The sequence below is a fragment of the Calliopsis andreniformis genome, chromosome 5 (assembly GCF_051401765.1).
Source record: "Calliopsis andreniformis isolate RMS-2024a chromosome 5, iyCalAndr_principal, whole genome shotgun sequence".
NCBI lineage: Eukaryota > Metazoa > Arthropoda > Insecta > Hymenoptera > Andrenidae > Calliopsis > Calliopsis andreniformis.
The window spans coordinates 2,819,482-2,845,005 of NC_135066.1; the positions used below are offsets into that span (position 1 = coordinate 2,819,482).

General features: G+C 41.0%; 3 protein-coding genes across 5 annotated transcripts in view; all 3 read left to right on the forward strand.

Annotated features, from left to right (window-relative positions):
* Calx (sodium/calcium exchanger 3) overlaps window positions 1-1,997 on the forward strand; it is a 119,324-nt gene extending 117,327 nt beyond the window's left edge. For 2 of the 3 annotated variants that reach the window (XM_076378318.1, XM_076378320.1), the window contains exons 8-9: window positions 19-323; window positions 1,909-1,997. In XM_076378318.1, the coding sequence (XP_076234433.1) occupies window positions 19-223 (205 nt within the window). In that variant the 3' untranslated portion in view covers window positions 224-323; window positions 1,909-1,997. Of the gene's footprint in view, window positions 1-18; window positions 324-573; window positions 601-1,908 lie in introns of those variants that run through there. The other variant, XM_076378319.1, reaches the window with a different exon arrangement.
* A 17,602-nt stretch (window positions 1,998-19,599) lies between these two features.
* On the forward strand, window positions 19,600-24,051 carry LOC143179072 (maltase A3). Its single transcript, XM_076378085.1, has 10 exons — window positions 19,600-19,742; window positions 20,030-20,346; window positions 21,104-21,283; window positions 21,349-21,506; window positions 21,567-21,701; window positions 21,788-21,993; window positions 22,075-22,270; window positions 22,352-22,806; window positions 22,874-23,014; window positions 23,089-24,051. The coding sequence occupies exons 2-10, from the start codon at window positions 20,181-20,183 to the stop codon at window positions 23,555-23,557; spliced, it is 2,106 nt and encodes a 701-aa protein (XP_076234200.1). The 5' UTR covers window positions 19,600-19,742; window positions 20,030-20,180; the 3' UTR covers window positions 23,558-24,051.
* A 310-nt stretch (window positions 24,052-24,361) lies between these two features.
* On the forward strand, window positions 24,362-25,452 carry LOC143179555 (uncharacterized; the record flags this gene model as incomplete). The annotated part of the gene is given in 4 exon segments (XM_076378852.1): window positions 24,362-24,466; window positions 24,468-24,642; window positions 24,927-25,114; window positions 25,211-25,452. Coding segments are annotated over 4 exon segments (471 nt in total), but the record flags the coding sequence as incomplete, so codon positions are not given.
* Window positions 25,453-25,524: the final 72 nt, after the last annotated feature.

The following is a 25,524-nucleotide window of genomic DNA, read 5'->3' on the forward strand; positions in this document are numbered from 1 at the left end:
TTATTTTGGCCTGAACAGCCTGGCGTTCTCCGTAACACTGTTCTGCACGGAAGCCTGCCTGGTGATCCTGGTCCTGTTGCTGAGGCGGACGAAGAGCATCGGCGGCGAGCTCGGCGGGCCTTTTGTACCGAAGGTGATAACATCCATCATCCTTTTTTCCCTGTGGGTGTTCTACCTCATCATGTCGACCCTGGAGGCCTACGGCGTTATCGAGGGCTTCTAAGGGAGCCCGATCGACGCCACACGTCGGCCTACCCGCTGCTGCTGCGTCTACCTGACCTCTTACGTCCGCCAAGGCGTGTGCTCAACGAAACGTTCTCTCGGTAACTATAGACATATTTTCTTACACCATGAAGAGACCAGAAATTGGCGTCTGAAATTGGAAAACATATGGGAGAAACTACCTTCCCTTTCGCGGACCGTAGCTGAATAGAAATTCATCTTCGAATAAAATCAATTCAGGGATGATAAAATAGAGGCTTTGCCCTTTGAAATGAGACCAGGCTCACTGCTGTACGATTTTTTTTCGCAAAGTTACAGCAGCTCAAAGATTAGCAATTTTTTCGATTTCAGGATTACCGCGCGATTCTAAGGTCTGCGATCCTCTTTCTATTTAGAGCGCGATAACTCAGCTAAACAAAATCGTGGACCACTGACTAAGGTCTCGTTCGAAACAGGAAGCATCAGACTTGAAATCTACTGCATAGTAAGTCCCGAAAAAAATTTATTCCGGTTCGGAGCGTGGTTTGGATTGGGAAAAGATTCAGGGAAAAACCACCCTCTCTTTCTCGGTCTACTGATAAGTACAAAAATTTTTCTAAGAAAATTCAATTCAGGGATGATAAAGTAGAAGCTTTGTCCTTTAAAATGAGACTAGACTCACTGTCGTACGATTTTTTTTCACGAAGTTACAGCAGCTCAAAGATCGACAATTTTTTCGACCCCTGGATCATTGCCCTATTCTGGTGCCAGAGTCACACTTTTCACTCACAGTGCAATAACTCGGTCAAAAAAAATCGTAGGGCGCTCATCAAGGTCTCGTTCGAACGAGGAGGCTTCAGGCTTGAAATCTACTGTAGAATGAGTCGCGGAAAAAATTTATTCCGTTCCAGAGAATCGATTGATCTTGGGAAATATTTTAGGAAAAACAACCCTCTCTTTCTCGGTCTACTGATAAGTACAAAAATTTTTCTAAGAAAATTCAGTTCAGGTATCAGAAAGTAGAGGCTTTGCCCTTTAAAATGAGACTAGGCTCACTGTCGTACGATTTTTTTTCGCGAAGCTACAGCAGCTCGAAGATCGACAATTTTTTCGACCCCTGGATCATTGCGCTCTTCTGGTGCCAGAGTCATACTTTTCACAGAAACCTTCATAACTCGGCGAAAAAAAATCGTAGAGCACTCGTTAAGGTCTCAATCGAAAGAGGAGGTTTCAGGCTTGTTGTCTACCCTAAAACCAGTCCCCAAAAAAATTTATCAAGTTCCAGAGAGATGATTGAATCTAAAGAATGTCCATGAACACAAAAATCCGCAATCTACTAATTACCCTTCAACTTGAATTCCTTCTCAAATCTAAACCCCTAATACCTATTGCCAGATGTCGGGACAAAATGTCTTCCAGTGACGTCATACACCAGAAGAATAGGAGTACTGGACAATATTTGACTGCAATGTTGGCTATGCTCCCACTCTTCTTCCCCATGACATCACTGGAAAACATTTACTCCCGCCATCTATCGATGCTGCCCTTAATACCAAAACCAAGAGGAGGGAGAAAAGTCCAACGTTCCACCTCCAGCAAAGTGTCGGCAAAAAAGGGAAGGGATAGGAAAAGAGCAATCGCGTGGCAGTGGCACCTAGAGTAGGGGTCCCCCTTCTTATCTAACCGATTTATCGTTTCTGGTTTCAGGACAAAAGGGAAGCGGAATCGAAGGGGTGCGATTCTCGCTGGCGAACGGACCCTCCGAACTGCGTCGGATAAAACTGTTCCACTACTGGTAGCTTTCACCCTCCCCACTCGGGACGATTAACAACGAACGTGATCGCGTGACGTGTGTGCGAGTGCGTGAATGTTTTGCGAGGGTGGCTGAGGATGGAAGAACGAAAGAGAGAAAGAGAAAGAGACAGTGCGTGTCTGGTGTGCGTGTGTGGACGAGAGGACGAGCGATTAATTGGACCGCCGCGGGAATAAATCGGAACGAGGCGAAGAGAAGGAAGAGGAGAAGCGTTGCGTGTGCGAGGAAGAACAGTGAGTTTGCCTTAAATTAAAGTTTAAACGATAGGAGAGTAAACGAGAGGCGTAGGTAGGTAAGAGAATAAACGCGTTCTAGTCTCGAGCCGTGCCTCGCACGGTCACGGCGTTTATTCGTAAATAAAGAAAGAAGTTATATTATATATATACATAATATATATGTATACAGAGGACACGCAGAGAAGACACTGACAGAGAACACACAGTTTCACACACGAGATAGCGTATTTATTTAATCGTTCGAGGAACACAGGTTTCTATGGTATTTTAGTAGCGGATTGTATTGCAATTCCTTTTTCGCCAGAGAACGATGTCGCTAATTTTATATAAACGTATATTGCCGTACGAGATTATTCCTTTCGGCCGCTCCACGAGGGTGGCGGCGCGTTAGATCGAAGAGAGAACATAGATCGGGTCGATTTGCATAACAAAGTCCGAGTCGCGGCTCTTGAAGGGAGTGGCAGCTGAAGCCAGGGAGAGCGCGGCAACTTGCACTAGGAACGCGAGTTTTTCGTCGAGATGCTGATCAGACTTTCGGAAACTCGAGCCTCGAAGAAAGGAACTTCTAAGGGTTCGAAGGGTTCTAAGGGCACTCGAGCCACCTTGGCAATTTGCAGAGAATATCTTTTCAAAGTACCACGGAGGAAAGCAAAGTGCCGCGCGATCCAATGGCAGGGCCCGCCCATTCCGCGACAATTGTTTTGTTATTTGTTAAGGATTAATTAGGTAGGCCGCGGTAATTAATTGCGACCTCCGACGCGGCGGCCTTCGATCGAAGTTCTCGTTGGTGTTCACTGCCTTTTGATCGAGGGACGCTCGCCGTCGCGGCGCGCTCAGATACAGCTAAGTGGATTGGACAGACACTGACAGACAGCAGTAGAATCTGCTTCGCAAGTTTCATTGTTTCTGTGGCCATGAAGCTGAATCTGCACTACGTTATCATTATCTAAAGCTGCGTTCTAGATGAAGCAGGGAGGAACTTTTTATAACTTTTTCAAGAAACCTGGAGTATCCATAAAAAATTCCTCTTTGCGAAGGCGCAGTTTTTTACGTTATATAACAAAGTTATGAAACTTGTTTAAAAACAAGAGTAAACAATTTTAGCCATGAAGTGTCAGGGAAGACCAATGAAACCAAGGAAGTGTAACAACTTATCAGTCTTCTAAAGCAATTCATAAACAGCCCCAATTAAAGAATTGAAACCTGCAAGTAGATTCTGCAGCAGAGGAAACCAGTACAGAGGAAATCAGGTGGCTATCAAATGAGACGTTCTCAGTGAGAACAGCTGTTCGATTAATTTTAAGAAAACGCGAGACAGTCGACTGGCTGGAGCTAGTTAACGTCCTTAGCGAATCGAGTGTCTGAAAGCTTCAGCTGCATAGGGGGAAAGACTCCAAGTCGACACTGCAAAGGTTGTGACATATTCACTTATTATTCCGTTCACGTGACCCAGATGGGATCCATGGGCTTTCGTTCCCTGTAACGAAATCACGATCCTTTGGATCCATGGATGCAAGTGGAACAGGTCTGCACAACTGGGCTTCAAAGAAGATACCTTGAGAATCCTAACTCTACATATAGAGAAATGTCTCTCTGCTCTGAGCAATAAGTTGTGCATTCCTGAGCTAGAGGATTCTCGGGCAGCGATTGTGCCTCTAGAATCCAAATTCTCAACCTGTGGGTCGTGACCCCCAAGAAGTTCCCAACGTAAATATTCTCTCGGGAGTCCTCACAATTACTTCTAATTAAAATTTTATTACTTCTGCATATCATTTAACTTCGATACAACTGTGTTACAATATTCTATTAATAACACTAATTTTTGGTAAATAAGAAGATGTGATTCAAGTTTCATCGCAGCGAATACTTAAACAAATAGTAAAAGCCCACTGGAAAATACTTTTAATAGATACGTGGAGGTCTCAAATCGTTTGGTAATTACGAAAGGGGGCTGCGACTCGAATTTAGTTGGGAAACACTGCTCTAAAACCGCGAGCAATTAACGGGAAGATGGAAGAGCAGGCGGGATTAGGATTCATTCAGAGCTCGGTTATTTATAACTGCCCGCATCAGAGACCTCGGCCCTTCTAAACGCTCTCCTATGATACGTAACCGAGATAAGGGGAAAAATCAGAAGCTGGAGAAGGAAATTATTGGAGTGAGTCATGAGTGACTGGATCGTTTGCAGGCAGGGAAACTTGAGGAGCGGTGAGGACATTCATAGGTAAATCATATTCTCATGAAGGATATCTATTACGAAATTAAAAACTCTAATTCTAGAAAAATTGATTATAAATTCCAATTTTCATCATTTCTATCCCACTTTTCTTAAATTTAAAAAATTTAGGGACTAAGAATTAAGTACTAAATAAATGATCAAAATTACAATTTTTTCCATAGCAAACGAATAGTTTAAAACACAATGACCCCCTTATCGTGTTCTTCTTTCCTTTTGTACCAGTCTAAAACTGAACACCAACTCTCGAACGAGTTCCTTTGAGAAAAACCGAAGCCTTTGTCACCACAAACGTGACAGATGTCTAAACCGCCGATCTCGTTAAATTTCAAGCTATAAAGCATCGAGATCCTTTCAGCGCTCTTTCAAAATTTCGTTAGCATATCACAGAGATGCTCGAAACTCGCGAAACAGTATTCGATTCGACACAAAGGACCCTCGATTCAAAGTTCACGATTCCATAGAGAAAAATCGTTCATGCTCTGTTTCTACACACGCACAGGTTACCAATCCAACGTGATATCAATCAGGAGAGGCTCAGAGCTGTTCAGGGGAGATCATTGACGCTGGTGAACGACAAACGCACACAGGAAGTCTCTGTAACCGCGAGACTACATCGCGAGAGCTTCCTAATGAGCCCGTTCCTCCAACGAAACCTCGAGACGTAATCTTTGAAGAAGGTCGCGATCGCGTTTCCCTCGGTTAACCGAACCCTTCGCTAAGAACGCCGAAGAACTCTGCTGAATCTGCTCTAGCCTCTAAAAGGAAGTTTCTTCGTCGAGGTATTCAATTTCGGAACAGACGAACCTTTGGCACAGTGTCTCCTAAGAAATTCACATTAAACCACACACAAGACTCTAAATAATTTTCAAGCTACGTACGTCACTGACTGTAGAAACGAATTCATAACGAGAAAACACTATATCGAAGCGCTTACATGATTTCCCAAAGCTCCCCTTGTCGATTCGTTTCGATCCTCCATTATCGAGGCATCTAATTACGTGTCTGAGGGGAAAAAATCTAGGATTCGAGTGAATGGAAAATAAAACGAGAGTTCCGTCGGAGCTCCTCCGTTTCGACTGGCTGCAAACGATACTGCCACAGGGGGTTAAAGAATCGCGTCACCCTTTTAACCGGCTCGGGGGCGCAGCCAATTACGCGAAACACTGTGTTCGTCTGCATGGAGCGGCCGCGGTCGAGGCTTCGCGTTTTATTTTTCGCGTGTGTGCGTGTCGCGAGAACCTCGAGGGAATTTGATACCAGCAGCGTGAAAGGGAAAAGAGGGAGGGAGAGAGAGGAAGAGGGTGAGATGAAATAAAGGATCGCAGCGGAATCGTAGGAGAGACGAGACGTCGTCGACGCCAGCCAAACATCACAGAGATAATATTATACATATGTATGTATAAAGGAGAGGAGAAAAAAAAGTATATAGTGTATGTATACATACGACATAGATATTTTAATAAGAGGATCGTTCAAAGAGATTTAATATATAAAGATATATGTAGATATATAAATATATGCGTATATACGTATACGTAGGACGTATATAGACGACACTCAAATAGCAAAGCGTTGAAGTGATAAACCGTAAATGGGATCCGGGACGTTGCCGAGTTTTCGCCACGCGAACGCTGCACGAACGATCGTCATGCACGGCGAATGCCTTCGTTGGCGAACCGACGTGACCGAAAGGTGATACATTTTCGTTATTATAGTTTGAAGTGTACTACATTCTCGGGAAGGTGCTACGCGTATTTGGGAATGCTTTCTGCTACCGAGTACCTGATACACACATCAATACGTTGTTTAGAGTTTGTTCAGTAAAAGCAGAAGCATGCTAAACCTCCACGTGTGTTGAGAAATGACCGCGTGAGAAAAACAGAGAGGGTCAGGAAAATGGAAAACTTGGGAAAATTGGGGAGAAATGAGTGAGTGTACCAAAGTGGGAAAATTGACGTGGTGAAGAAGTGGTAAAATTAGAATTATTAGGAAAAGCAGAAAAATTAAAGAAAGAGACACTAGGAATATTTGAGGTACTAGGAAAATTGAGAAAATTTAGGACGCTGGGGATATTTGGGACCCTAGTGAAATTTAGGACTCTGGAGAAATTTAGGACACTAGGAAAATGTGTGACCCTTGGAAAAATTGGGACCCTAGGAAAATTTGGGACCCTAGGAAAATTTGGGACCCTAGGAAAATTTCGGACCTTCGGAAAATTTGGGACACTAGGAAAAATTGATACCCTGGTGAAATTTGAGACACAGAAGATATTTGGGATACAACTAGGAAAATTTGGCACACTGGAAAGGTTTTGGAAAATCCAAAAACTAGAACATCATTAACTCTAAAAACTCATTAAACCTAGGTACCGCGATAGAAATAGAAAAGCTGAAGACAAATTTGTAAACATGCAGACTTTAATTAATTCGACTAATTTCTTATTTATAGCAAAGCCTCAGCGATTTCCAACAAGGAACGAACACGAGTTAACGGTAGCTAATCTGCAATGCATTAAATTTAAACACTACTTGTCGTTCATCAGTGCCCATTAAAATAAATTGCATAGCAACGCGTGACTTAAACGCGTCCAGCTCCGACCGATATTCACCAGCAATATTCAAATCCCTTTTTACTCCAACGATCACCTTTCGAGTCACAGCGGTTCCCTCGTCCCATCAAGAGGAAAGGAATTGATCGATGAAACGTAATCAAAAGTGCTACGCGTACCTCGACGATCGGCGCGAACAGCGGCGTTATCGGCGAGAATTTATGGAAGCGGACGATCTCTCTTCTTCGTGCATTTATTCCAATTATTCTTCATCCAGCCGCCCGCGAGTCCTTTCAATCTTGTTAAGCGGACCTGCAACAAAACAAGTCCAACATTCGTTTACGCCACGAATGGTCGTATAGAACGCGCTCGTTTCACTCGCGAAGCGTCGTTTGTTTTCCCCAAACTGCACCGCACTCTGTCCTTCATTTCTTTTTCTACGCGTCACGTCGCAAATCGTCCACCACGAACAAACACGTTCGATTTTCCTCCAGACTCCACCCTCGTTTACCTCACTTTTCTTTCGTCTCCGCCGCATTAGCTCTCGTTTCGATAGAAAGTTCGTAGACTCATCGCAAGGACTGTTCGCGAATCAATATCTTCACTTTATAAAACTAAGGCGGCATAGATTAAATGGAACTCGAAATTCTGGTCAACATTGCCTGAGTCAATTTTCCTGGACTTCGAGAACTTCCTGAAGTCGAAATCAACTGATAACTAATTACTTAATCTCGAATTTGGGATTAACCCTTTGCATTCCTAGGTCGAGTCACACTTGATATGTTCACACTGACCTGTAATAATAGGGGAAAAATTTGGAAAAAAAATAGGAAAAAAACTGATAAAAAGTTGACACTGCAAAGGATTAAAAATTTGTAAAAAGTTGGCCTCTCATGAAAGTAACGAAAATTGAACGAGTCGAGGGTTCCATTTGATCGGTCGATGGACTTATTCTTAACGTAGGTACGTAGGGACGTATCGCAGCGAGCGGAAAACGCGATTCGCATTCCGTTCGCTCGAATCTAGACCCGTCATTCCGCGTGGCCAGCCCCAAAACCCTCTCGACTCAACGAATCGATGTTGAGAACCGTGTAATTTTATAAAACCGCGAGCAACTCGCGATTATCGAAATTCACGCCTCTTTCGTTTACCCTGATCGAGATGATCAGGCGATCGACGAGTTTCCACGAACATAGAGATTAATTAGAAACGTGTCGCGTAGGTTGATTGAATTCCGTAGCTGGGTACCTTTGTTAGCCTCGAGACCAAAACCACGATTTATACGTTTTGTATTTTCTATCAGACGTCGAGAAAATGACGTCTAATTAGTTGATTAGATTAGGGGAGGATTTTAGTTTAGAATTGGCGGTTACAGGTTTTGTGATATTCTTATCGAAAGTATACCGAACCAATAGATGCAGATATTATAAGACTCTCTGAAAAGACTATTAAGAACGAGCACCGTCGTTTGGACTGTTATCAGAGTTTTCGACCAATCGCCGCTGGCGTTGCCATTCTCGTGCCATATCGAGATAGAGGCCTGTTCTTATCGCGATTATGAATTCTACATTGTCCATTGTTCAGTCTCAAGTTAATGGGAATTCCGTTTCGTAATGACAATCAGACAAGGATCAATCGTATACATTATCGTTCTATTTGTAGGATCGACCCAATGATGGGCTGACTTAACACGGATTGCTATCACTGATTTAGTTATCTTCGGTCCTCTCACTTGTTGGAATTATTTAGGAGAGAACCAAGTGCAGAGGTGTGTGATTATAATTACACTTCTGGGATTCTGTTCTAGGAATTACAGTTTAGGTATTGAAATTAGTTAAAGGATGCTGGAAAAGTAAAAAATTAGATGATATAAAAATTTAAATCCTTGAATCTTTAAATATTTGAATATTTGAGTATTTGAATATTTGAATATTTGAATATTTGAATATTTGAATATTTGAATACTTCACCAACAATCATACATCTCTGTATCAAAATCCTCAATTATTCTTACGTCTAAATAAACTATAAGGCAAATCAATTATTATTTGAAAAGTATCTGCATCAATCAACGAACAATCCACGAAATCAGTATCAAAAACGAAGCCATACGCACACCCAGGACCAGTATGAGAGAAGAAAAAAAAATCAAAACCGTTGACGAGGCGATCAAGTAGTTTCAGTTAACGATCTAGAAGCATAGTTTCTCTGGTACACGCTAAACGGTATACTGTGACAGTGTACTTGAAACGACCAAGCTTAGAAAAAATTTTCAATCTGGACCAAAGAAAGAAAGAAAGCAAACACGCTCGACGGGACCGTGTCGAACGTCCGTTTAATCATCGACGCGTGAATCGTTGAACAAACAGTTTCGTTCCGACGTTTCACGCAGGAGCACGAAGCTGGCCCTAGCCAGCTGAAACGAGCAATTTTTCTCTTTACACGCTCTCGCACCTCCAGCGTTCCTCCGAGGGCTCGTTCGAGCTGCCGCGTTCCTCGAGATATATCTACCAGGGGCTGGCCATGTGCATCTCTGTAAATAAAACATTCGAACGCGTCGAGGTTTCTATTCGATTTTACCGAAAGCACCACTCCTAACTATATACACTTTGTCTCTCTTTCTCGAACTATACACGATTAACTAATACAATTGTACTCCTAATCTAACTAATTATACATTGTTCTACTCTTTCAGACTATCGTTGCAATCTTTGTCTTTAATACTCACGAATCTAACCGACTACTTGCACTCGAGTAACTGGGGACGAGGGGAGCCTCGCTTAACACCCTCACTGTCGAAGCACTCTGAACCTAGCATGTGATATTCTACGTGCAAGGTATCAACTGTCCGTGGGAGTACCGGTTCTCTAATATTAGAAGACTTTCTTCAGAGCCCCTAAAGGTAGGAATCAGTGGTATACAGCCACTAACATTTTCCCAGTGGCAGTGAACGTGTTAATCGTCTCGAAATTGCGCGTAGCCTCGTCCCCGTGAATCGATAAGGGATTATCGCGCGCACTGTGACGCCCCGACGCCCGAACGCGAATCGAGGTCGTGTTCAAAAATCGAGGCTCCTCTAAAGGGTGAGCTGAGTGCATGGGGCGTTCGGGGGCGTCTTCGTAGGAACGTTTCGAGAACTAAAGTAGCCCTGTAAAATAGCTAGGACAAGAAGTTTGTAAAGTACAGAGAGGATGGATGGGGGGTTGGCTCTCGAAGGGCAGCCACTCATGCTAGTGGAGAGAGAAAGAGCGAGAGGGGAGAGAGGATGATGCACATTGTATTCGGAGTTTTGTACCGTGAAAACACGCGAAACATACACAAGTACATATACTCGCCGGTAGAACATATACACGTGTATATATTGTATTGTTGCATTATCGCCTAATGTTTAATAGATAGGTTACTACGAGGAGAATATTGTAAACCTTCTTCCTTGCCATCAGGAGCATCTGTCCGACGATTAGGCTGACCGTAGAATATATTATAGTAACCCTGTTGTAAATAGAAAATCGCTGATTTCGTGACACAGTGACGTCGACGCTACGAGGGGAATCGTCACGAAGTGTTCTTTACAAGTGTCTCTTGGGATTGGAATTTTTATTGGAATCTAGATGTGGAGTTAAATTAAAGTTTGAGGATACGTTTTCCTCGTCTCGCGTCGACGCCACGGAAATTCGCCGTTTCGTTGACCGTTTCCTCGCAGGTCGTTCAGAGGCCTCGAATATTCTCGCTGTTCGATCGATTGCTAAGATCCATGGTGGACACCAGGTCCCCTTAGCGTGTAAGGAACCCCCTTAGAATTTAAGCCCTAATTGAAACTAAGGTAATGACAAGGAGAGGAAGAGGAGGAAGGGTTCGAAATATTCTTTTTTAATTTGAACTCTGCTTTTGTGGAGTAATGGAATATGTACGAGAATAGAAGTTGAAGTAAACAAAATTGGGAGGAAGAGGTTTGTGTCTTCCAGATAATGGGATTGAATCCCTTGCAAAAAATTGCATTTGTTAACAGGAAAATTAATATTTAAAAAATATTCTTGGATATTACATTCAACACAGTAAAAGAAAAAATTTTGTATGGTACTATTAAAAGCGAGGGGTGTCAACCTTTGATAGGTTTGATGTTGGCTTTATGATATGGTAAGATCACTGGAAATTTACCTAAGTTATTTATGAATATTTTTCACAGTCTATATTAAAAGTTAAGGGACTATAAATCCTCTGACCCCCACCATACCAGATGATCTTATTATAAAAAAAATTCATTAAAATTAGAAAAATTAACAACTTCTTTTTTTTTTAAGATAAAGAGATAAAGAGATTAAGATTCCTCAAAAAGTGAAGTCTTAAATTCTCTTAATACTTCTTAAAAGGGAGGTCTCACAAAATATCTCTAGAGTTAACCACCCCAAAGATTCTCCACAAAGCTCTACAACCCATTAACCCACAAGACCAGATAAAAATCATAAGAAAAATGTCTCGAACCTTCCCCCGCAGGCAAAAAGACAAAAAGTAATCCGTGCCCCGTACGTTTCACGGATTCTTCAGCAATTCTTTCCGCTCTATCTTCATGGTCCCTTCACCCACTTTTTCTAGTCTCTCGTTCCTAATCCCAGGTCGATCAATCCGCCCTGGATCGTAATTAAATCTGTACAAACGATCGCTCTTCTCCCGCTGTCGCTTCTTTCCCCTCCCCGTCTCGTTTTCTTCCCACTGCCCCACAGCCACGAATGTTCACCCCTGTTAAATGGTCCCTCTTCTCACGCACGAACTTCCATTATCCAGGACATTCGCGCCGTACAACGAAATGCGATTACGTTTACGTTGCGTTAGGCTCGCACGATTCTCAATCACTCTGGCATCGAGAAACTGTTTAACTAACCTAAAGGCAGCCTCGCCAGGCGCAGAAAGCTCGAGACTTATCGCATAATCGCGTTCCAGAAGATCCACACACCTTGGGGAGCCTCGTATCGGCCGAGAGATTGGCGCCGACAGAGGAAACACGGTGATCGATGACGAATGGATCATGCTGAGTCGATCTGCAACCCCACGCGCGGCTTCGAAGCTGAGGTACAATATAATCTTGACTACGAGATCTAATTAGATGAGAATTCCGCGGGAAGTGACTTCTAGTGGTTCGTGAAAGGCTTGGCGGCTCGAAGAATGTTCGAGGGAAACATGAATGAAGGAGAAGAGTAGGAGAATGTGCGTACCTCAGAGATTGGGGACTATGGTGAACGCGAGGAAAATGCAGCGTGCATTGAATGCATTATTGTTTCGAGTTTCATGTGAGTTATAAGTGGGTTGAGGATGCTTATGCAGTTTGTAGTTACAAATGTGGAAAAATGAAATTATTCTTTAAGTATTGTACAGGATGTTCAACAATAGGCGTCAGAAGTTTTATGAGGTAATTTTATGTGTCAAATTAGGATGAAAATTGTGTTTCAGAGCTATTAGTTGTTGGAGAAAGGCCTACAATTTATGTGAAATATGTCTGACTTGGGACTTATTCTACTGGCTTGGCTGTGTCTAACTTGGGTCTTATTCTACTGCCAGTAAGTCAGACACAACGAAGTCACTAAAATAAGTCTCAAGCTAGACACATTTCACGCGTAGTTGAGCCTTTTCTTAACAATTATTTCTAACACACCTGTCATCAACCACTCTATACTGTAAAGATATAGCAATATCCCAATGCATCGACTTAAGAACGCATTTAAAAATTATCCTTTTAATAAGAAATCTGCTAAATATACCCAGTTACCAAAGCATTTGAAATTTCCCAGAAATCCATAAGCATTCACCGCCAGGTCACGAACTGAAAGCCACTAGAAACCACTATCCAAGATCATTGAACACAATCGAATCCAGTCTCATCCCCCTATCTGGCTTCAACCTGTTCCTCTGCATCCTCGAAGCCCTAATTCTCAATCGTTATCCGCGGCTCGCAAGAAATAAAATAGTCGGGGAGGCTCGAGTATCGTTTCGATAATAAGAGGACACTACACATCCACTCCATCGTTCTGAGATACGGCCGAGAGGGGTTGCAGCGCGAATTCAACGAAGCAGCAAGAAGGAACGGCGTCCCATTATACGAGAGTATCGATCTTTCTGCCCCGTTCCTCTACTACGAGCGATAAAGCTTTATCTTCCGTCTTCTATGTATAATTCCTATTGTACAGAAGAGCAAGAGGGGGCCGGAGAGGTCCCTTGTAAAATCGTTGTAAGAACGTTAAGCCGTTTTATGCCTACGCTCATTATTATTGGCATTATTATACTGTCGATTCGTCCTGTTCGTCGCTGGTCGCCTCTCGAAGGCTTTCATGAGGCGCTAGTAACGAACAAGTCGAACAACGTGTTAATTGTTGATGTACGATCTCGTTGAGAACCCCTAAAAGAATAGAGCCTCGGTGCTCCTTGCGAGCACTAGGCACCAGGAAAAGGAGCGATGGGGACCACTTGTGACGAAGTGAAACGCGATCGAGAACTCATTACCCAAGACAAGCAGGGACAGGAAGATTCTTCCAGAAACGCTCGGTTCGTGGAAACTCGTTAAACTCGTTGTTATCAGTTACCAGGAAACATACCGATTAAATATTTACGAGCTGCTAAATCGCAAGTGGGCCTCGCTCGCTCTGGGAAACATCACGCGACCGACTAAGAATCAATTAATTGTAATTGAGTCGAAAGTGCAAAATATACAGACATTAAATGTTATTTACACCGTCGAAGCTGTTTATTCCGAACGTTTTAACCAAGAACTTTCCCGATTAGACCCAGGAGCTTAATTGCCAGCCGAAACTCGGTTAGTCGTTCGTCGTAGAACTTCTCTGTACGAAACGACTGACATTGCCTCGGTTGAATCATTAAATGACCGAGGAATTTTTAACGCAGTTTACAGAGAGCTAAGCGATCTCCTACAGAAGCGACGAACCCTGTTTAATTATTTCCATCCCCTCTGGCAGCGGTGGAAGTTTAACGAGTGCCAATAGCTCAGAAACCTAAGCTCTATCTTCTTGAATGTTACATCGAAAGAGGAGTCGGATCACCGCTTTTGCTGAGGGATTGTTTTACGAAGTTTCAATCCTTTAGAGAATTTCCGTTTCTGCGGTGGAATATTCTTTCAAAGGCCTTGTTTTCTTTACTGTGTCACTGGAGGGAAGGAATACGAAACAATCGGAGTCAAAATGGGTTGAATATTCGTATAACTTTTAACACGTTCAGTACTGATGATGTTGTAAGACGTCAAGTGGATTGAAGCGTTCGTACGGGGGATGACTTGAGATATCACAGGACAAAGCAGAAGAAAAAGAACGAAAAGGTTCCAGTACGCCGAGTAGAATTCTCGAAAACGTCTCGTATTTAACGTGCTTAATATTTGAAAATTCGAAAGTTTGAAAATTTGAATATTTGAATATTTGAATATTTGAAAATTTGAATATTTGAATATTTGAATATTTGAATATTTGAATATTTGAATATTTGAATATTTGAATATTTGAATATTTGAATATTTGAATATTTGAATATTTGAATATTCGAAAGTGTGAAAGCTTATCTAACATTTTTATGTAATAAATTCAACGAAGTTTCTAAATTTAAAATGATCTATTAACCACCGTTCGACTTTTTACCTAAAAGCCCTACAAAAACAATGCCTGAAAAAAACTGAATTTATTCAACTATCAATAGACCACTCAATCAAAATTTCATTCAAATCACGTCAGTGGTTTACTGGAAAATCTGTCACGAAGTTTTATCACTCATGGGTTCTCCTATAAAAGTTTCAAACAGGCGAAAAAACCTCGCAACAGTTTCACAATCCGCAACGGGACAACACGCAAATCGTCTGATAATTGTATAGACGTAAAAGTACTAATTGTTTTTCAGAGAGATCTGATTGGCTGGGAAATGGTCCTATTGTGGCACGGAACAATGGGCAACCGCTGAATCGGTGCATTCCCCTTCTACGATACTGCAGAGGATTTCAGAGGTGTCGGCGCGGCTTAACTGGCGCGATTCACCTGTTGTATCGCGGCGAAACGAGCTGTTCGATAAATAATAAGGACGACCCAAGACGAGCTCGCTTGAAGAACGTCGCTCGTTTATCGTTAAGTAGTTTCCTGTGTCGCGGCTAAAAGCCGCGGTATCGCGGCAAAATATCGCGCCTTCGATCTACTTTGCTGTTAAACTCGTTTCACCCTCTTTCACTTTTTACTAAGAATTCTGCCACAGAAGTATGCCGCCTAGTGATCATACGAAACGATAAATTTGTTCGACTGATAAGTGATCATGAATGAGGAAAATTTGGTAAGTGGACACGTAACAGATGATCAAGCTTTTGGGATTCAGAATCCATGATATTGTATATGGTAGAGTTTACTAAAGTTCTTAATTATCAGAAATTCTACTGGGACATGGTATAGTAAAGTGAAATGAAAAAAATAAAAATTATTTAACTATTTTTTATAGAGAAGCAGACTTTATTAGATTAATGTTTGAGGTACCATAAAGGTATCGAAGTTACAATTTTTTGTTTCCCTTTCAAAGGGAATTCATGTAGAGAGATGACCAATATTTTTTGAGTACCTTTATATATGAGATATTTTATCCTTTTTTATACCCTGTAAAATGATCATATCGTGTGATAAAATGTCATTACAATTTCGAGCGACGCGATTTTGGGAGAAGATTCGTACAATTTTAATACCAAAAACAAGTTCATGAAATCAATAAAAACGCTCACTTCCGAATGGCGTACATTTCAAAAAATATGTCAGTCAGGCTCAGATTTTTCACCTAAATTACTGTCCCAAAAAATCAAATTTCGTTCACCATTAAAAGTCATAAATAATACAAAAATATCTCCCGACATTTCAGCCTTACCGCACAGTGGCTCCAATTCCAAACGAAGCTACTTTTAATTAACTACTCTCCCAATACAATCAATAGCCCTGCCTTTTCTCTATCCACATCCATTACTAATTCACACTACCACCATTCCCACGCGTGTAAATTAGCCCGATATCAGCAACGAAGTGTTAAAAAATGCGTCGCATATTTTTCCAAATAATAAAAAATAATTCACGAAGAAGATCAACGCTCATTTCTGACCCCAAATAATTCAGATTCCCGAAACTGCGCCGCGCTCTGCTCATATCGTGTTTTCACTTCCCAATCCATTCGAGTCGTTAATCCCAGATAAGAGAAAAAGCGCTGGGCGTTCCGCGAGGCAGAAAACAGTAATTCCCAACAATCAAAGGCGGTCGAACGGGCACGGGTAAGCTTCCAATTCAATCTGCTCTTTCTCCGCATCCCCCATTTGATTCAGTCGGAAAGTTTCGATGCAGGGGGAACTTTAAACGCGCACGTTAACGAAGCGTTGCTTACTGGGCAGAAACCGCGGAACGAATTTTCGTGGGTCAAACCAAGTTGCCCTGTGTACGGATACTTCATTGGTTTTCATTATGCCGGCGACGATAATGCACCTGTTAATGGCGTTCACCGCCGCTAACGAAGTTAATTTCGACGATCGCGAGAGCTCCAGTAGCAATCAGTTTGCCAGCGATTCATCGTGGCCGAACGAAACAACGTTACGCGCAATTTCGAAGTCTTTCGACCGCGCTGCTGCGCACCGATCCGTTTCAATAGTCGACGGCAAATCAGTCACGCGATTCGACCGTTAATTGACTCTCGAATAACGAGTGGAGATAGGGTCACTGTCGCCTGGAGGATTGGAAGAAGCGCGGAGAGAAGGAAAAACAGATAAACGAGGTGTTTTCGTGGAGAAGCGATAACACGCGAATTAACCCCTGACTTAAATTTCGCTAAACCAAAAGATTAAGCCTCCCTGAGATTCTCCTCGAGATCGATGAGAAATTTATGGAACTCGACGCAAGGGTTCCTACGGTTTTAGAGAAATCAACGGAGGTCTAGGCAGGTGGAAGCTGTTGAACTATGTGACCCATTTTCTCTCCTGAACCTCTAGAGCAATTTTGATTGAATTTTAAGTGAATAGCCTGGTGAGAGAGTTAAATGAATTGAATACGTTTCTTGGTAAATCTTTTGATAGAAAAGTTACGCCATGATTGGTTTTGGGAATTCATGTTTTGATAGGTCACTCGAAGGAAAAGGTTTTTAAGTAAAAAATACTTTGCAAATAATTTCTAATTTTCAAGCTGTAGTATATACATCGTGAAAATTAACCATAAAAATAGATTCTATTTTCTGAACTGTCTGGCTAGTGGTTCCTCTTAAATAAAACAGTAACACCCATAAAATAGAAGCTAAAATAAAAGTCTGATCCCATCGGTGCAATTGAAAAGAACTGTCGCGAGCAGACAGATGGAAAACAACCGCGAATCGATCCTCTGTTGGGTCATCGTTATCTGCCGGTGCAACGCGAATTGCATGCCGTTATTTTTCTCTGTTTCGTTGTCAGGAGACGAACGATACCGCGGTGACACTGTCCATTATGACAGTCGAGAGCTCTGGCTCTTAGCGGACATAGAGAACCGCTCTACCGAAGAGTAGCAACTGTTGTCTGTAAGCGCGACGCTCGGTCGCGTTGCTCGTATTTCGTGGAATTGTGATTATCTGAACGCGATTGGATGCCTTCGAGGGACACAGAGAACTAATACGAGGGTGTTTGCGGAAGATTTAGAACAGCCAGGCCTGGGCAATCGATTCTGAGGTAAGCGACTGCGAATGGAGTGGAAGCTCCATTAGTGGAGAACGAAATGGGAGGACAGGAGAATTTTAGATCATTCTGAATTGGGATGAACTGAGTAGTGCTGGTGTTTTTCTCTGACTTTTGGGAGACAGAGATTTGAGATTTGTTTTGATTGGAAATTTTTTATTAGGTGGATTTCTATAGTATACTAGATCAATTACTAGACCGAAGAAATGGATTTTTCCAAATTCCCCAGTTCCCTAATTTCTGAACCCTCAAATTTTCAAATTTTTAAATTTTCAAATTCCCCAATTTCTCAATTTACAAATTTACAAATTTACAAATACCCAAATTCCCAAAACCCAATCTCCCCAGGTCTCCAATTCTTGAATTTTTAAATTCTCCAATTTCCCAGTTCTCAAATTCCCTAAGTTTCCGCCTCTTCATATTCTCAAATCTCCGAATTCTCGAGCATTCAGACTATCCAATTTCTAAATCATTTGGTTCATTACGAAGCTTTTTATTCCTCCGAATACCAGAATTCCAGTTCCCAAAACAGAAGCACCAGCCCCTCCCGTATAAAATCAATTGCGCAGCCGGGAAACGAACCTCCAACCATGCACCCCTGCATTCCCTAATTCGCAACGACCTGTATGAGTAACGATACGTGTCTAGTAGCACGCAAACCTCGTGAATCTCGCTGGAAGAATCACGGTAAAGTGATCGAGCCCATGCTATCAATTTGTCGTCCGCCGACTTGTAATAGCCTCCACCTGTACGATAAACTAGCTGCACACCGTGGCGCAGCTCGACCGAATGCCCCCCACGAATTATGACTGGAAAGTCTCGCGGCGCGCGTTATCGATTATTTTCCAATTTACCGTAACTCGTAATGGGCGCGATAAATAACGCCCTCGCTTCTTAAATATAATAGAATAGCCATGAGAGGTTTACGCGATGAATAACGCGACGCAATAACGTATTCTGAACGCGGGAGGAACTACCACGGCGTAGGACCTTTCCAAGCTGGTCGAAGGGTTAACCGCAAATATATGAAGCATGATTTAAGTGCAACACTGGGTCGAAGGATTTCGAAAATGCAGGACTTCTTCGTTGTAAGCTCGGTAATGTAGTCGACGTAGCTTGAAATTATTTAGAGCGAACGAGGACTATTAGTAGGTGCGCAAGGTGATCTTAGAAACGTGGCTCTCATTATAAAGTGGTGCAATTATGGGAGACATTAGTAAGACATTTAAATATTTGAATATCTGAATATTTGAAAATTTAAAAATTTGAATATTTGAATATTTGAATATTTGAATATTTGAATATTTGAATATTTGTAATCGTGCTCATCTGCATCCTCTCCCTGAGTCGCGAGCCTATAGCAAAGAAAGCCAAGACTAGTAAAAACGGGGGGATAGTATGGCTCCTGTGCCGAGTCTAATCGCGCAGAGAGTGAATTAAAGTAGTCGAGCTCCGTTTTTACGGGCCGCGCGGAATTTTAATTAAGCTGCTGCCAAAGGAATTAATTACGGTAGGCGGCGCAATTCCTGGCAAAGAAGAAAATATCACGAACGAAAAAGAAACCGTCTAATTCACTGTCCAACCCAAACGCTACTACTCGAACTACTTATTTTCTAGAAAATAATCCTCCTTCTATAAAATAAGAGTCGAATCGGGAGGGTATCAAAACCTCTGAAGCTTCAGAAGGTATCCACTCTGCCCAGCCCGCCAAACGATACTATCTGCTCGCCGCGGGTACTTTGAATGAGCGTCAAAACTACTTAGGACAGACGCCAGCATCTAGAATGCCAGACGATCTTCTTCTTGGCAACAATCTTGCCTGCCCCTTGACCAGTTTCTGCGGCGTCGTTGCGTCGATAGGTGCTCGAGACGAGTCCGCGGCCGAATTCTCTAGTAGTTCAGGTAATAAGATCAAAACAAACTGCAGAGACCTCGATATTAACGAGCATGGCGCGGACCTATGAAACAGTTCCAAGCAATATGCATCGCCTCCGCCCACGTTGTTGAAGGTAATGCGGTTTTTTGCAGCAACTGGACCAACTGCTAACCGAAAAGCTTTGTCCAAGTATTTTTCACGCGAATATTGAACTTTCGGATGTAGTTTATTCAGAAAAGTTCTCGCGAGTGTGATTGATTAAAAACCAACGCTTTAAACGTAGCATTCCTAGGGTCTCGGACAGGTAATCGATCACCGAGCTTTCCCATTTTCTGTTCAAACAAACTTGTTACTCCGTCGCAATCCAGGAAGGATTAAAGAGACCTTTAAGTTCCAAAGGTAACGTAAACAATGGCGTAGTTTCAGCGTTCCAGAGAAGGACGAGGAATAGCTGTGATAAGAAGAGGGAATTGCTGTGATAGCGAAGATAAGCCGATAACCCGGTTTCTGGCAAAAATATATAACAGGACCAGGTCACAGGCTGACGCAAAGCCTCTTCGAAATCGGTGATATGGCTCTGTTCCGTGGCACTTTAATATTGACTCTGGCTCTCTTGGTCGTGGGAGCGAACTGTGATCAACTGGATGACAAGGAATGGTGGGAAACCGCTCTGGTTTATCAAATCTGGCCAAGGGGATTCCAGGACAGCGACGGAGACGGCGAGGGTGACTTGAAGGGTATGTTGTAAGCTGGGAGGAGAATCCACAGGTGTGCTAATGGTTGCGGCTCTCTCGTAAAAAATATTAGATTCTAACCAGCTAATGGATCAGACACGAGAACTCAAAAAAAATTTATTTCAAAATACTAATCTTTCTCTTGAGTTAAGTGCGCGCTTAAGTGGACACTAGTGACAAAAGTGAAGTACCTATAACGTGGAATTACACTCTATAATACGGAGACACATTTGGAATTAATTGACGCGTGCTCTGATCTTAAATTACTTTTTGATTCATTTCATATCTGAACTTGGAACCGAATCTGAACTATTCGTGGAAAGTACCAAAGTGGTATTTTCGGGGAAACAGCACAGAAGTATACCTTTATTCTAGCTACCTTGATATTTAGAATTTTTTTAAAAATTATTGCGCTCTGACTGAGGTCAAACTTCAGAGGAACATATCACAAGAATCTATTTTTGAAGGTATCGAGAACACATCGCGAAACGTTTGAGAAATAGGCCTGTTGGTCAGGGTTGACTGCGCGACTGCTCCCATTTATCACCCGCTGGTTAAGATACCAGCGAAAGCTACCACAGGTCTCTTGGTAATGATAACCGGGTATCGATACATTATCATGTGATAGGAATAATTTTCGAGTACAATGTCCTCTTACAATAGTCGATTTTGAAGGAAATAAAAACAAATAAATAAAAATTATCTAAAAAATTGAATGTTACATAAAAATATTTTTTAACGATTATATTATTATTTACAGGCATTATTAGTCGCCTCGATTATCTCCAGGATCTTGGTGTCGATGCAATTTGGCTGAATCCTATTTACTCGTCACCCTTAGTGGATTCTGGATTCGATATTTCCAATTACACTGACATAAACCCTCTGTTTGGTAGTCTCGATCATTTCGATGAATTTGTAGGCGAGGCACACGACCGTGGTAAGTTCTAGTGCTTGAATTATATTAACACAAGGCAGCATTCACAACAGAATAAAGTATTTCAGACCTGAAAGTCATCTTGGACATAGTGCCGAATCACTCAAGCGACGAGCACGACTGGTTTTTACTGTCGTCTCAAAATGTTGACCCATATAGTAATTATTACATTTGGGCAAATGGATCAGTGGATGAGAATGGCAACAATATACCACCTAATAACTGGGTAAGCTGATAATTCTGGGAATAATTTACAGAACTTAACATACCATTATTTTTATTTCAGATAAGCACTTATAATGATGAGGAAGGATCAGCATGGACTTGGCATGACTCAAGACAGCAGTGGTATTACCATAAATTTCACAAATCCCAACCAGATCTTAATTTAAGAAATGAAAATGTGCTGCAAGAATTATTGGTAGAGTATTGGAATCACAATGATATCGAGTTTTGTAATTCAATGAGATATTAGCATATATTTGTAAAGCTATATTGATATTACAGAGTATATTTGACTTCTGGTTGGAAAGAGATGTTGATGGTTTTCGAATCAATGCAGTAACATATCTCTATGAAGATGAAGATTTAAGAGATGAACCTATCACAGAAAATGGAACCTATACTTCTGGATTGCCAGAGAACATAGCTCTACTATACATGTTTCGCTCATATATCAATGACTGGGTAGAAATGAATAATGCAAGCTCAAAGTATATATGACAATCTTTAGAATTTCACCATAATTTAATTTGGAATATACGTAGCCAACTAATAGGATCATTAATTCACAGATTGCTCATAGCAGAGGCCTATGACACTGATGAAGTATTGGTGGAACTTTATGGCAATGATACGCATGAAGGAATTCCACCTTTCAATTTTCGTTTTATTACTTGTGTTCAGAACACAAGCACTGCTGATCATATTAGGAATGTATTGGAAGATTGGTTCAAAGTGCTTCCCAATAACGCAAGCACAAATTGGGTGGTAAGAAATAATCTACAACAATTATTTTGTACTCTCTACTTGATCTAGAAAAAGAAAGCTGAAATTTGTATTTCATTTCAGCTCTCTAATCATGATAATTCAAGAGCAGCTACTAGAATTGGATTAAATCGTGTTGATGGTCTTCATATGCTTAGTTTGCTGTTGCCTGGTCAAGCATACACTTATTATGGAGAAGAAATTGCAATGCTAGACAGGCAAATGTTGTGGAATGAAACAATAGATCCTATGGGTTGCTTGAGAACCAATGAAACATATACAAAATATTCAAGAGACCCTGCAAGAACACCAATGCAGTGGAGTTCTAATACATCAGCAGGATTTTCAACTAATGAAACTACATATCTTCCTGTTCATCCAGATTACGTAGGTAGAAACGTCGAGGCGCAACAATGTCAAGAAAAGACTAACTTAAATACGTACAAATCGCTTGCTGCTCTCAGAAAGGATAAAGTTTTTACCCATGGAGGTTTTGAATTAGCTAATCTGAACAATGATCATGTACTTGTATTAAAACGGTTCGTATATAATAATAGAATGCTCTATACAAATATTCAATATTCATCTAACTTTATTTGCATTTAGGTTCTTAGAAAATTACCCTACATACATTATTGCAATTAATCTGGGCTTACGCCAGGAAACAATTAATTTGACTTCTTTGTACCCAGACTTAGAAGATACTATGAAAATTGTTGTTGCTTCTAGTAATGCTGTCCATGTTACGTAAGCATAAATAATTGTCTCATTTTCTAGTCAAGTAACAGGGTTTATAATTAAGATTGGAATTTTTTGTGTAGAGAAACTGTATCTGGACAAAATCTTATACTCACTGCCAATGCAGCATTAGTTCTGAGAGCTGAGGAAATAAAGAAAACTACAGAATCTAGTACAGAGTCTAGCACAGAATCCAGTACAGAATCCAGTACAGAATCCAGTACAGAATCCAGTACAGAATCCAGTACAGAATCCAGTACAGAATCCAGTACAGAATCCAGTACAGAATCCAGTACAGAATCCAGTACAGAATCCAGTACAGAATCCAGTACAGAATCCAGTACAGATTCCAGTACAGAATCAAGCACAGAAAGTACTACACAGTCCTATAACACATCTACCACAAGTGAAACAACTGATCATGCAAGAACATCCACAATTCCTACATCAACTTCAACAGACTCAGGGGAAAACTCAGCAGCAAATTTCCTATCAACATTGCCCTTAATAATAAGTACAACCATTGCTGTGATAATGTTGTCCAAACATTGACCATTTTTTTTATAAGTAAGACTTTGTAAAATAAAAATTCTAGTTATATATAAATCAAACTAATTATAATACTCTAAACATAATGTGCTTGCATTAAAACTTTGTACCTAATATATAAAAATAACAAACACACATGTTAGTTAACATTGTTCCACAGATAAGAAGTCTATTTTTATCAACAAAGACATTGGCCTCAGGTATTAGCACCCTGTTTCTGAACTGCCACTATGATTTACATTAATGACAATATAAATACTAGCATTCAAACGTACAGTTAAAATGACACATCTGTTGCACAATTTCCATCAATCTATTTGCATAACGTAGCCTCAAGTGTCAAAGCGTGACACTTGGAGCTCAGTTCTATACATGCCAAAATCATAGTTACAGCGACAATGTTTCAATCTCTAAATCCATATAAATAAGATAGTGCAAATCATGAGTTACTTTTAAACTAAAGAAAACCAATATAAAAAAGAGTTGATTGTACATATTTTAAAATAATTAAATATTACTATACAAATATACCCCGTGGTAATTAATTCGCCAGTAAATTAACATTGTGCCAGTGCGTTTCAAATATCCCACGCCTTTTCGCAAGAATCGTCACGCGCATTCTAGTTAAGTCGACAATGAATTTGAAGAAGCGCAAAATACGTTAAACAGTCTCTAACATATATATCTCGCCGCGATAAGCGAGAAAGAAAAACAACAATAGGGGAGCGAAAGTAATTTCGCCATTGAACCGGTATCTATTCACGTCTATTTATCTCGTAAGAATAAATACCGCGACTGTCTCCCTCATCCGGTTCTGTGACACCTATCGTGGACTGACAGCCCAAATCGCATCTTCAGTCTGCAAATACACGTATCCCCAGCACATCGGGGAGCAAACGAACGCGTAACGGAAAAAGACGATGATTCAAGAAGACCGTTAGTCAGTTGCTTCGATACCGAACAGTGCAGCAAAGAAAGAAAAGGGTATGAAAGAATGGAAGCCAAAGAGAACACTCACCTTCTCTGCGGGAAATCGCTGTACCAAGCGATACGCATCAATGGGTCCAAGGATCACCGAGCAGACACAGGTTTGACACAAAATTTATGCAGAAAATTAGTGAAAATACAAGGGACGTTAACTGTCAAATAAATCGTTGAATTTGAATTGAACCAATCGCAGTGATGCTGCGCAATGAAGCGTAGTGCGCATCTCTGAACCGGAAGTGCATAAATTGCGATTCTGGAATCGAGATTCGAGAAACGGAAACGATGATCGTTTTGTGTTTGAAAAGGATAGAAATTGAATTAGAAAACATTCGATTTTATTAAGTAGCGGTGACTGGAAGATTAAAATTATGACTTTTCTTTTCAGAATCGATAAACGAGAATTTTAGATATCGTCCTGTTGATCCTGTGTGGATGAATGTTCGTTTGTTCATATTTTGGTTTCTCTGGGCCACGTTGATAATAGTACTTGTATTGTCTGTTTTATCTTACTGTTGTCTTTGGCCGCCAACGTGCAGTTCAAGGAAAGGAATTGTTGTAAATGCGACAGATACGGTTAGTGTACAAACAGATTATATCACTAATTTATGTAATTCTTAAATAAGTATCTAATATCGTATATTTGATATCTATTTCTATATTTTTTTTCAGTAAACCTATCACATATCGAGAAATGGAAAATATTCTGATTTGATCGTATTTACGAAGATAGTACTATTATCTGTACTATCAGCGAGATATGAGATAGGGCACTCATTTTCTGCTTGTGTTAGAGAGGCTACCGGTGATAGTGAATAAGTAAATGCGAAATTATACTCTATTAAGATTAGTAAACAATGAAAAATGAATAGAAACATTGACAATTGAAAGTAGTTTTGTATGTTTTTTTTGAATAAAAAATGTGTTTGGTAAATACGCATGGTTATTTATAAATTATAGTATGAAAAATATTTTCAAACTCCTTG

What these genes read in the sequence shown, in the direction of transcription:
- LOC143179072 (XM_076378085.1), top strand. Translation starts at nt 20,181, where the DNA reads ATGGCTCTGTTCCGTGGCACTTTAATATTGACTCTGGCTCTCTTGGTC. An exon ending in AGGCGAGGCACACGACCGTG is followed by an intron (nt 21,284 to 21,348) that starts GTAAGTTCTAGT and finishes AAAGTATTTCAG; the next exon opens with ACCTGAAAGTCATCTTGGAC. An exon ending in ATGAATAATGCAAGCTCAAA is followed by an intron (nt 21,994 to 22,074) that starts GTATATATGACA and finishes ATTAATTCACAG; the next exon opens with ATTGCTCATAGCAGAGGCCT.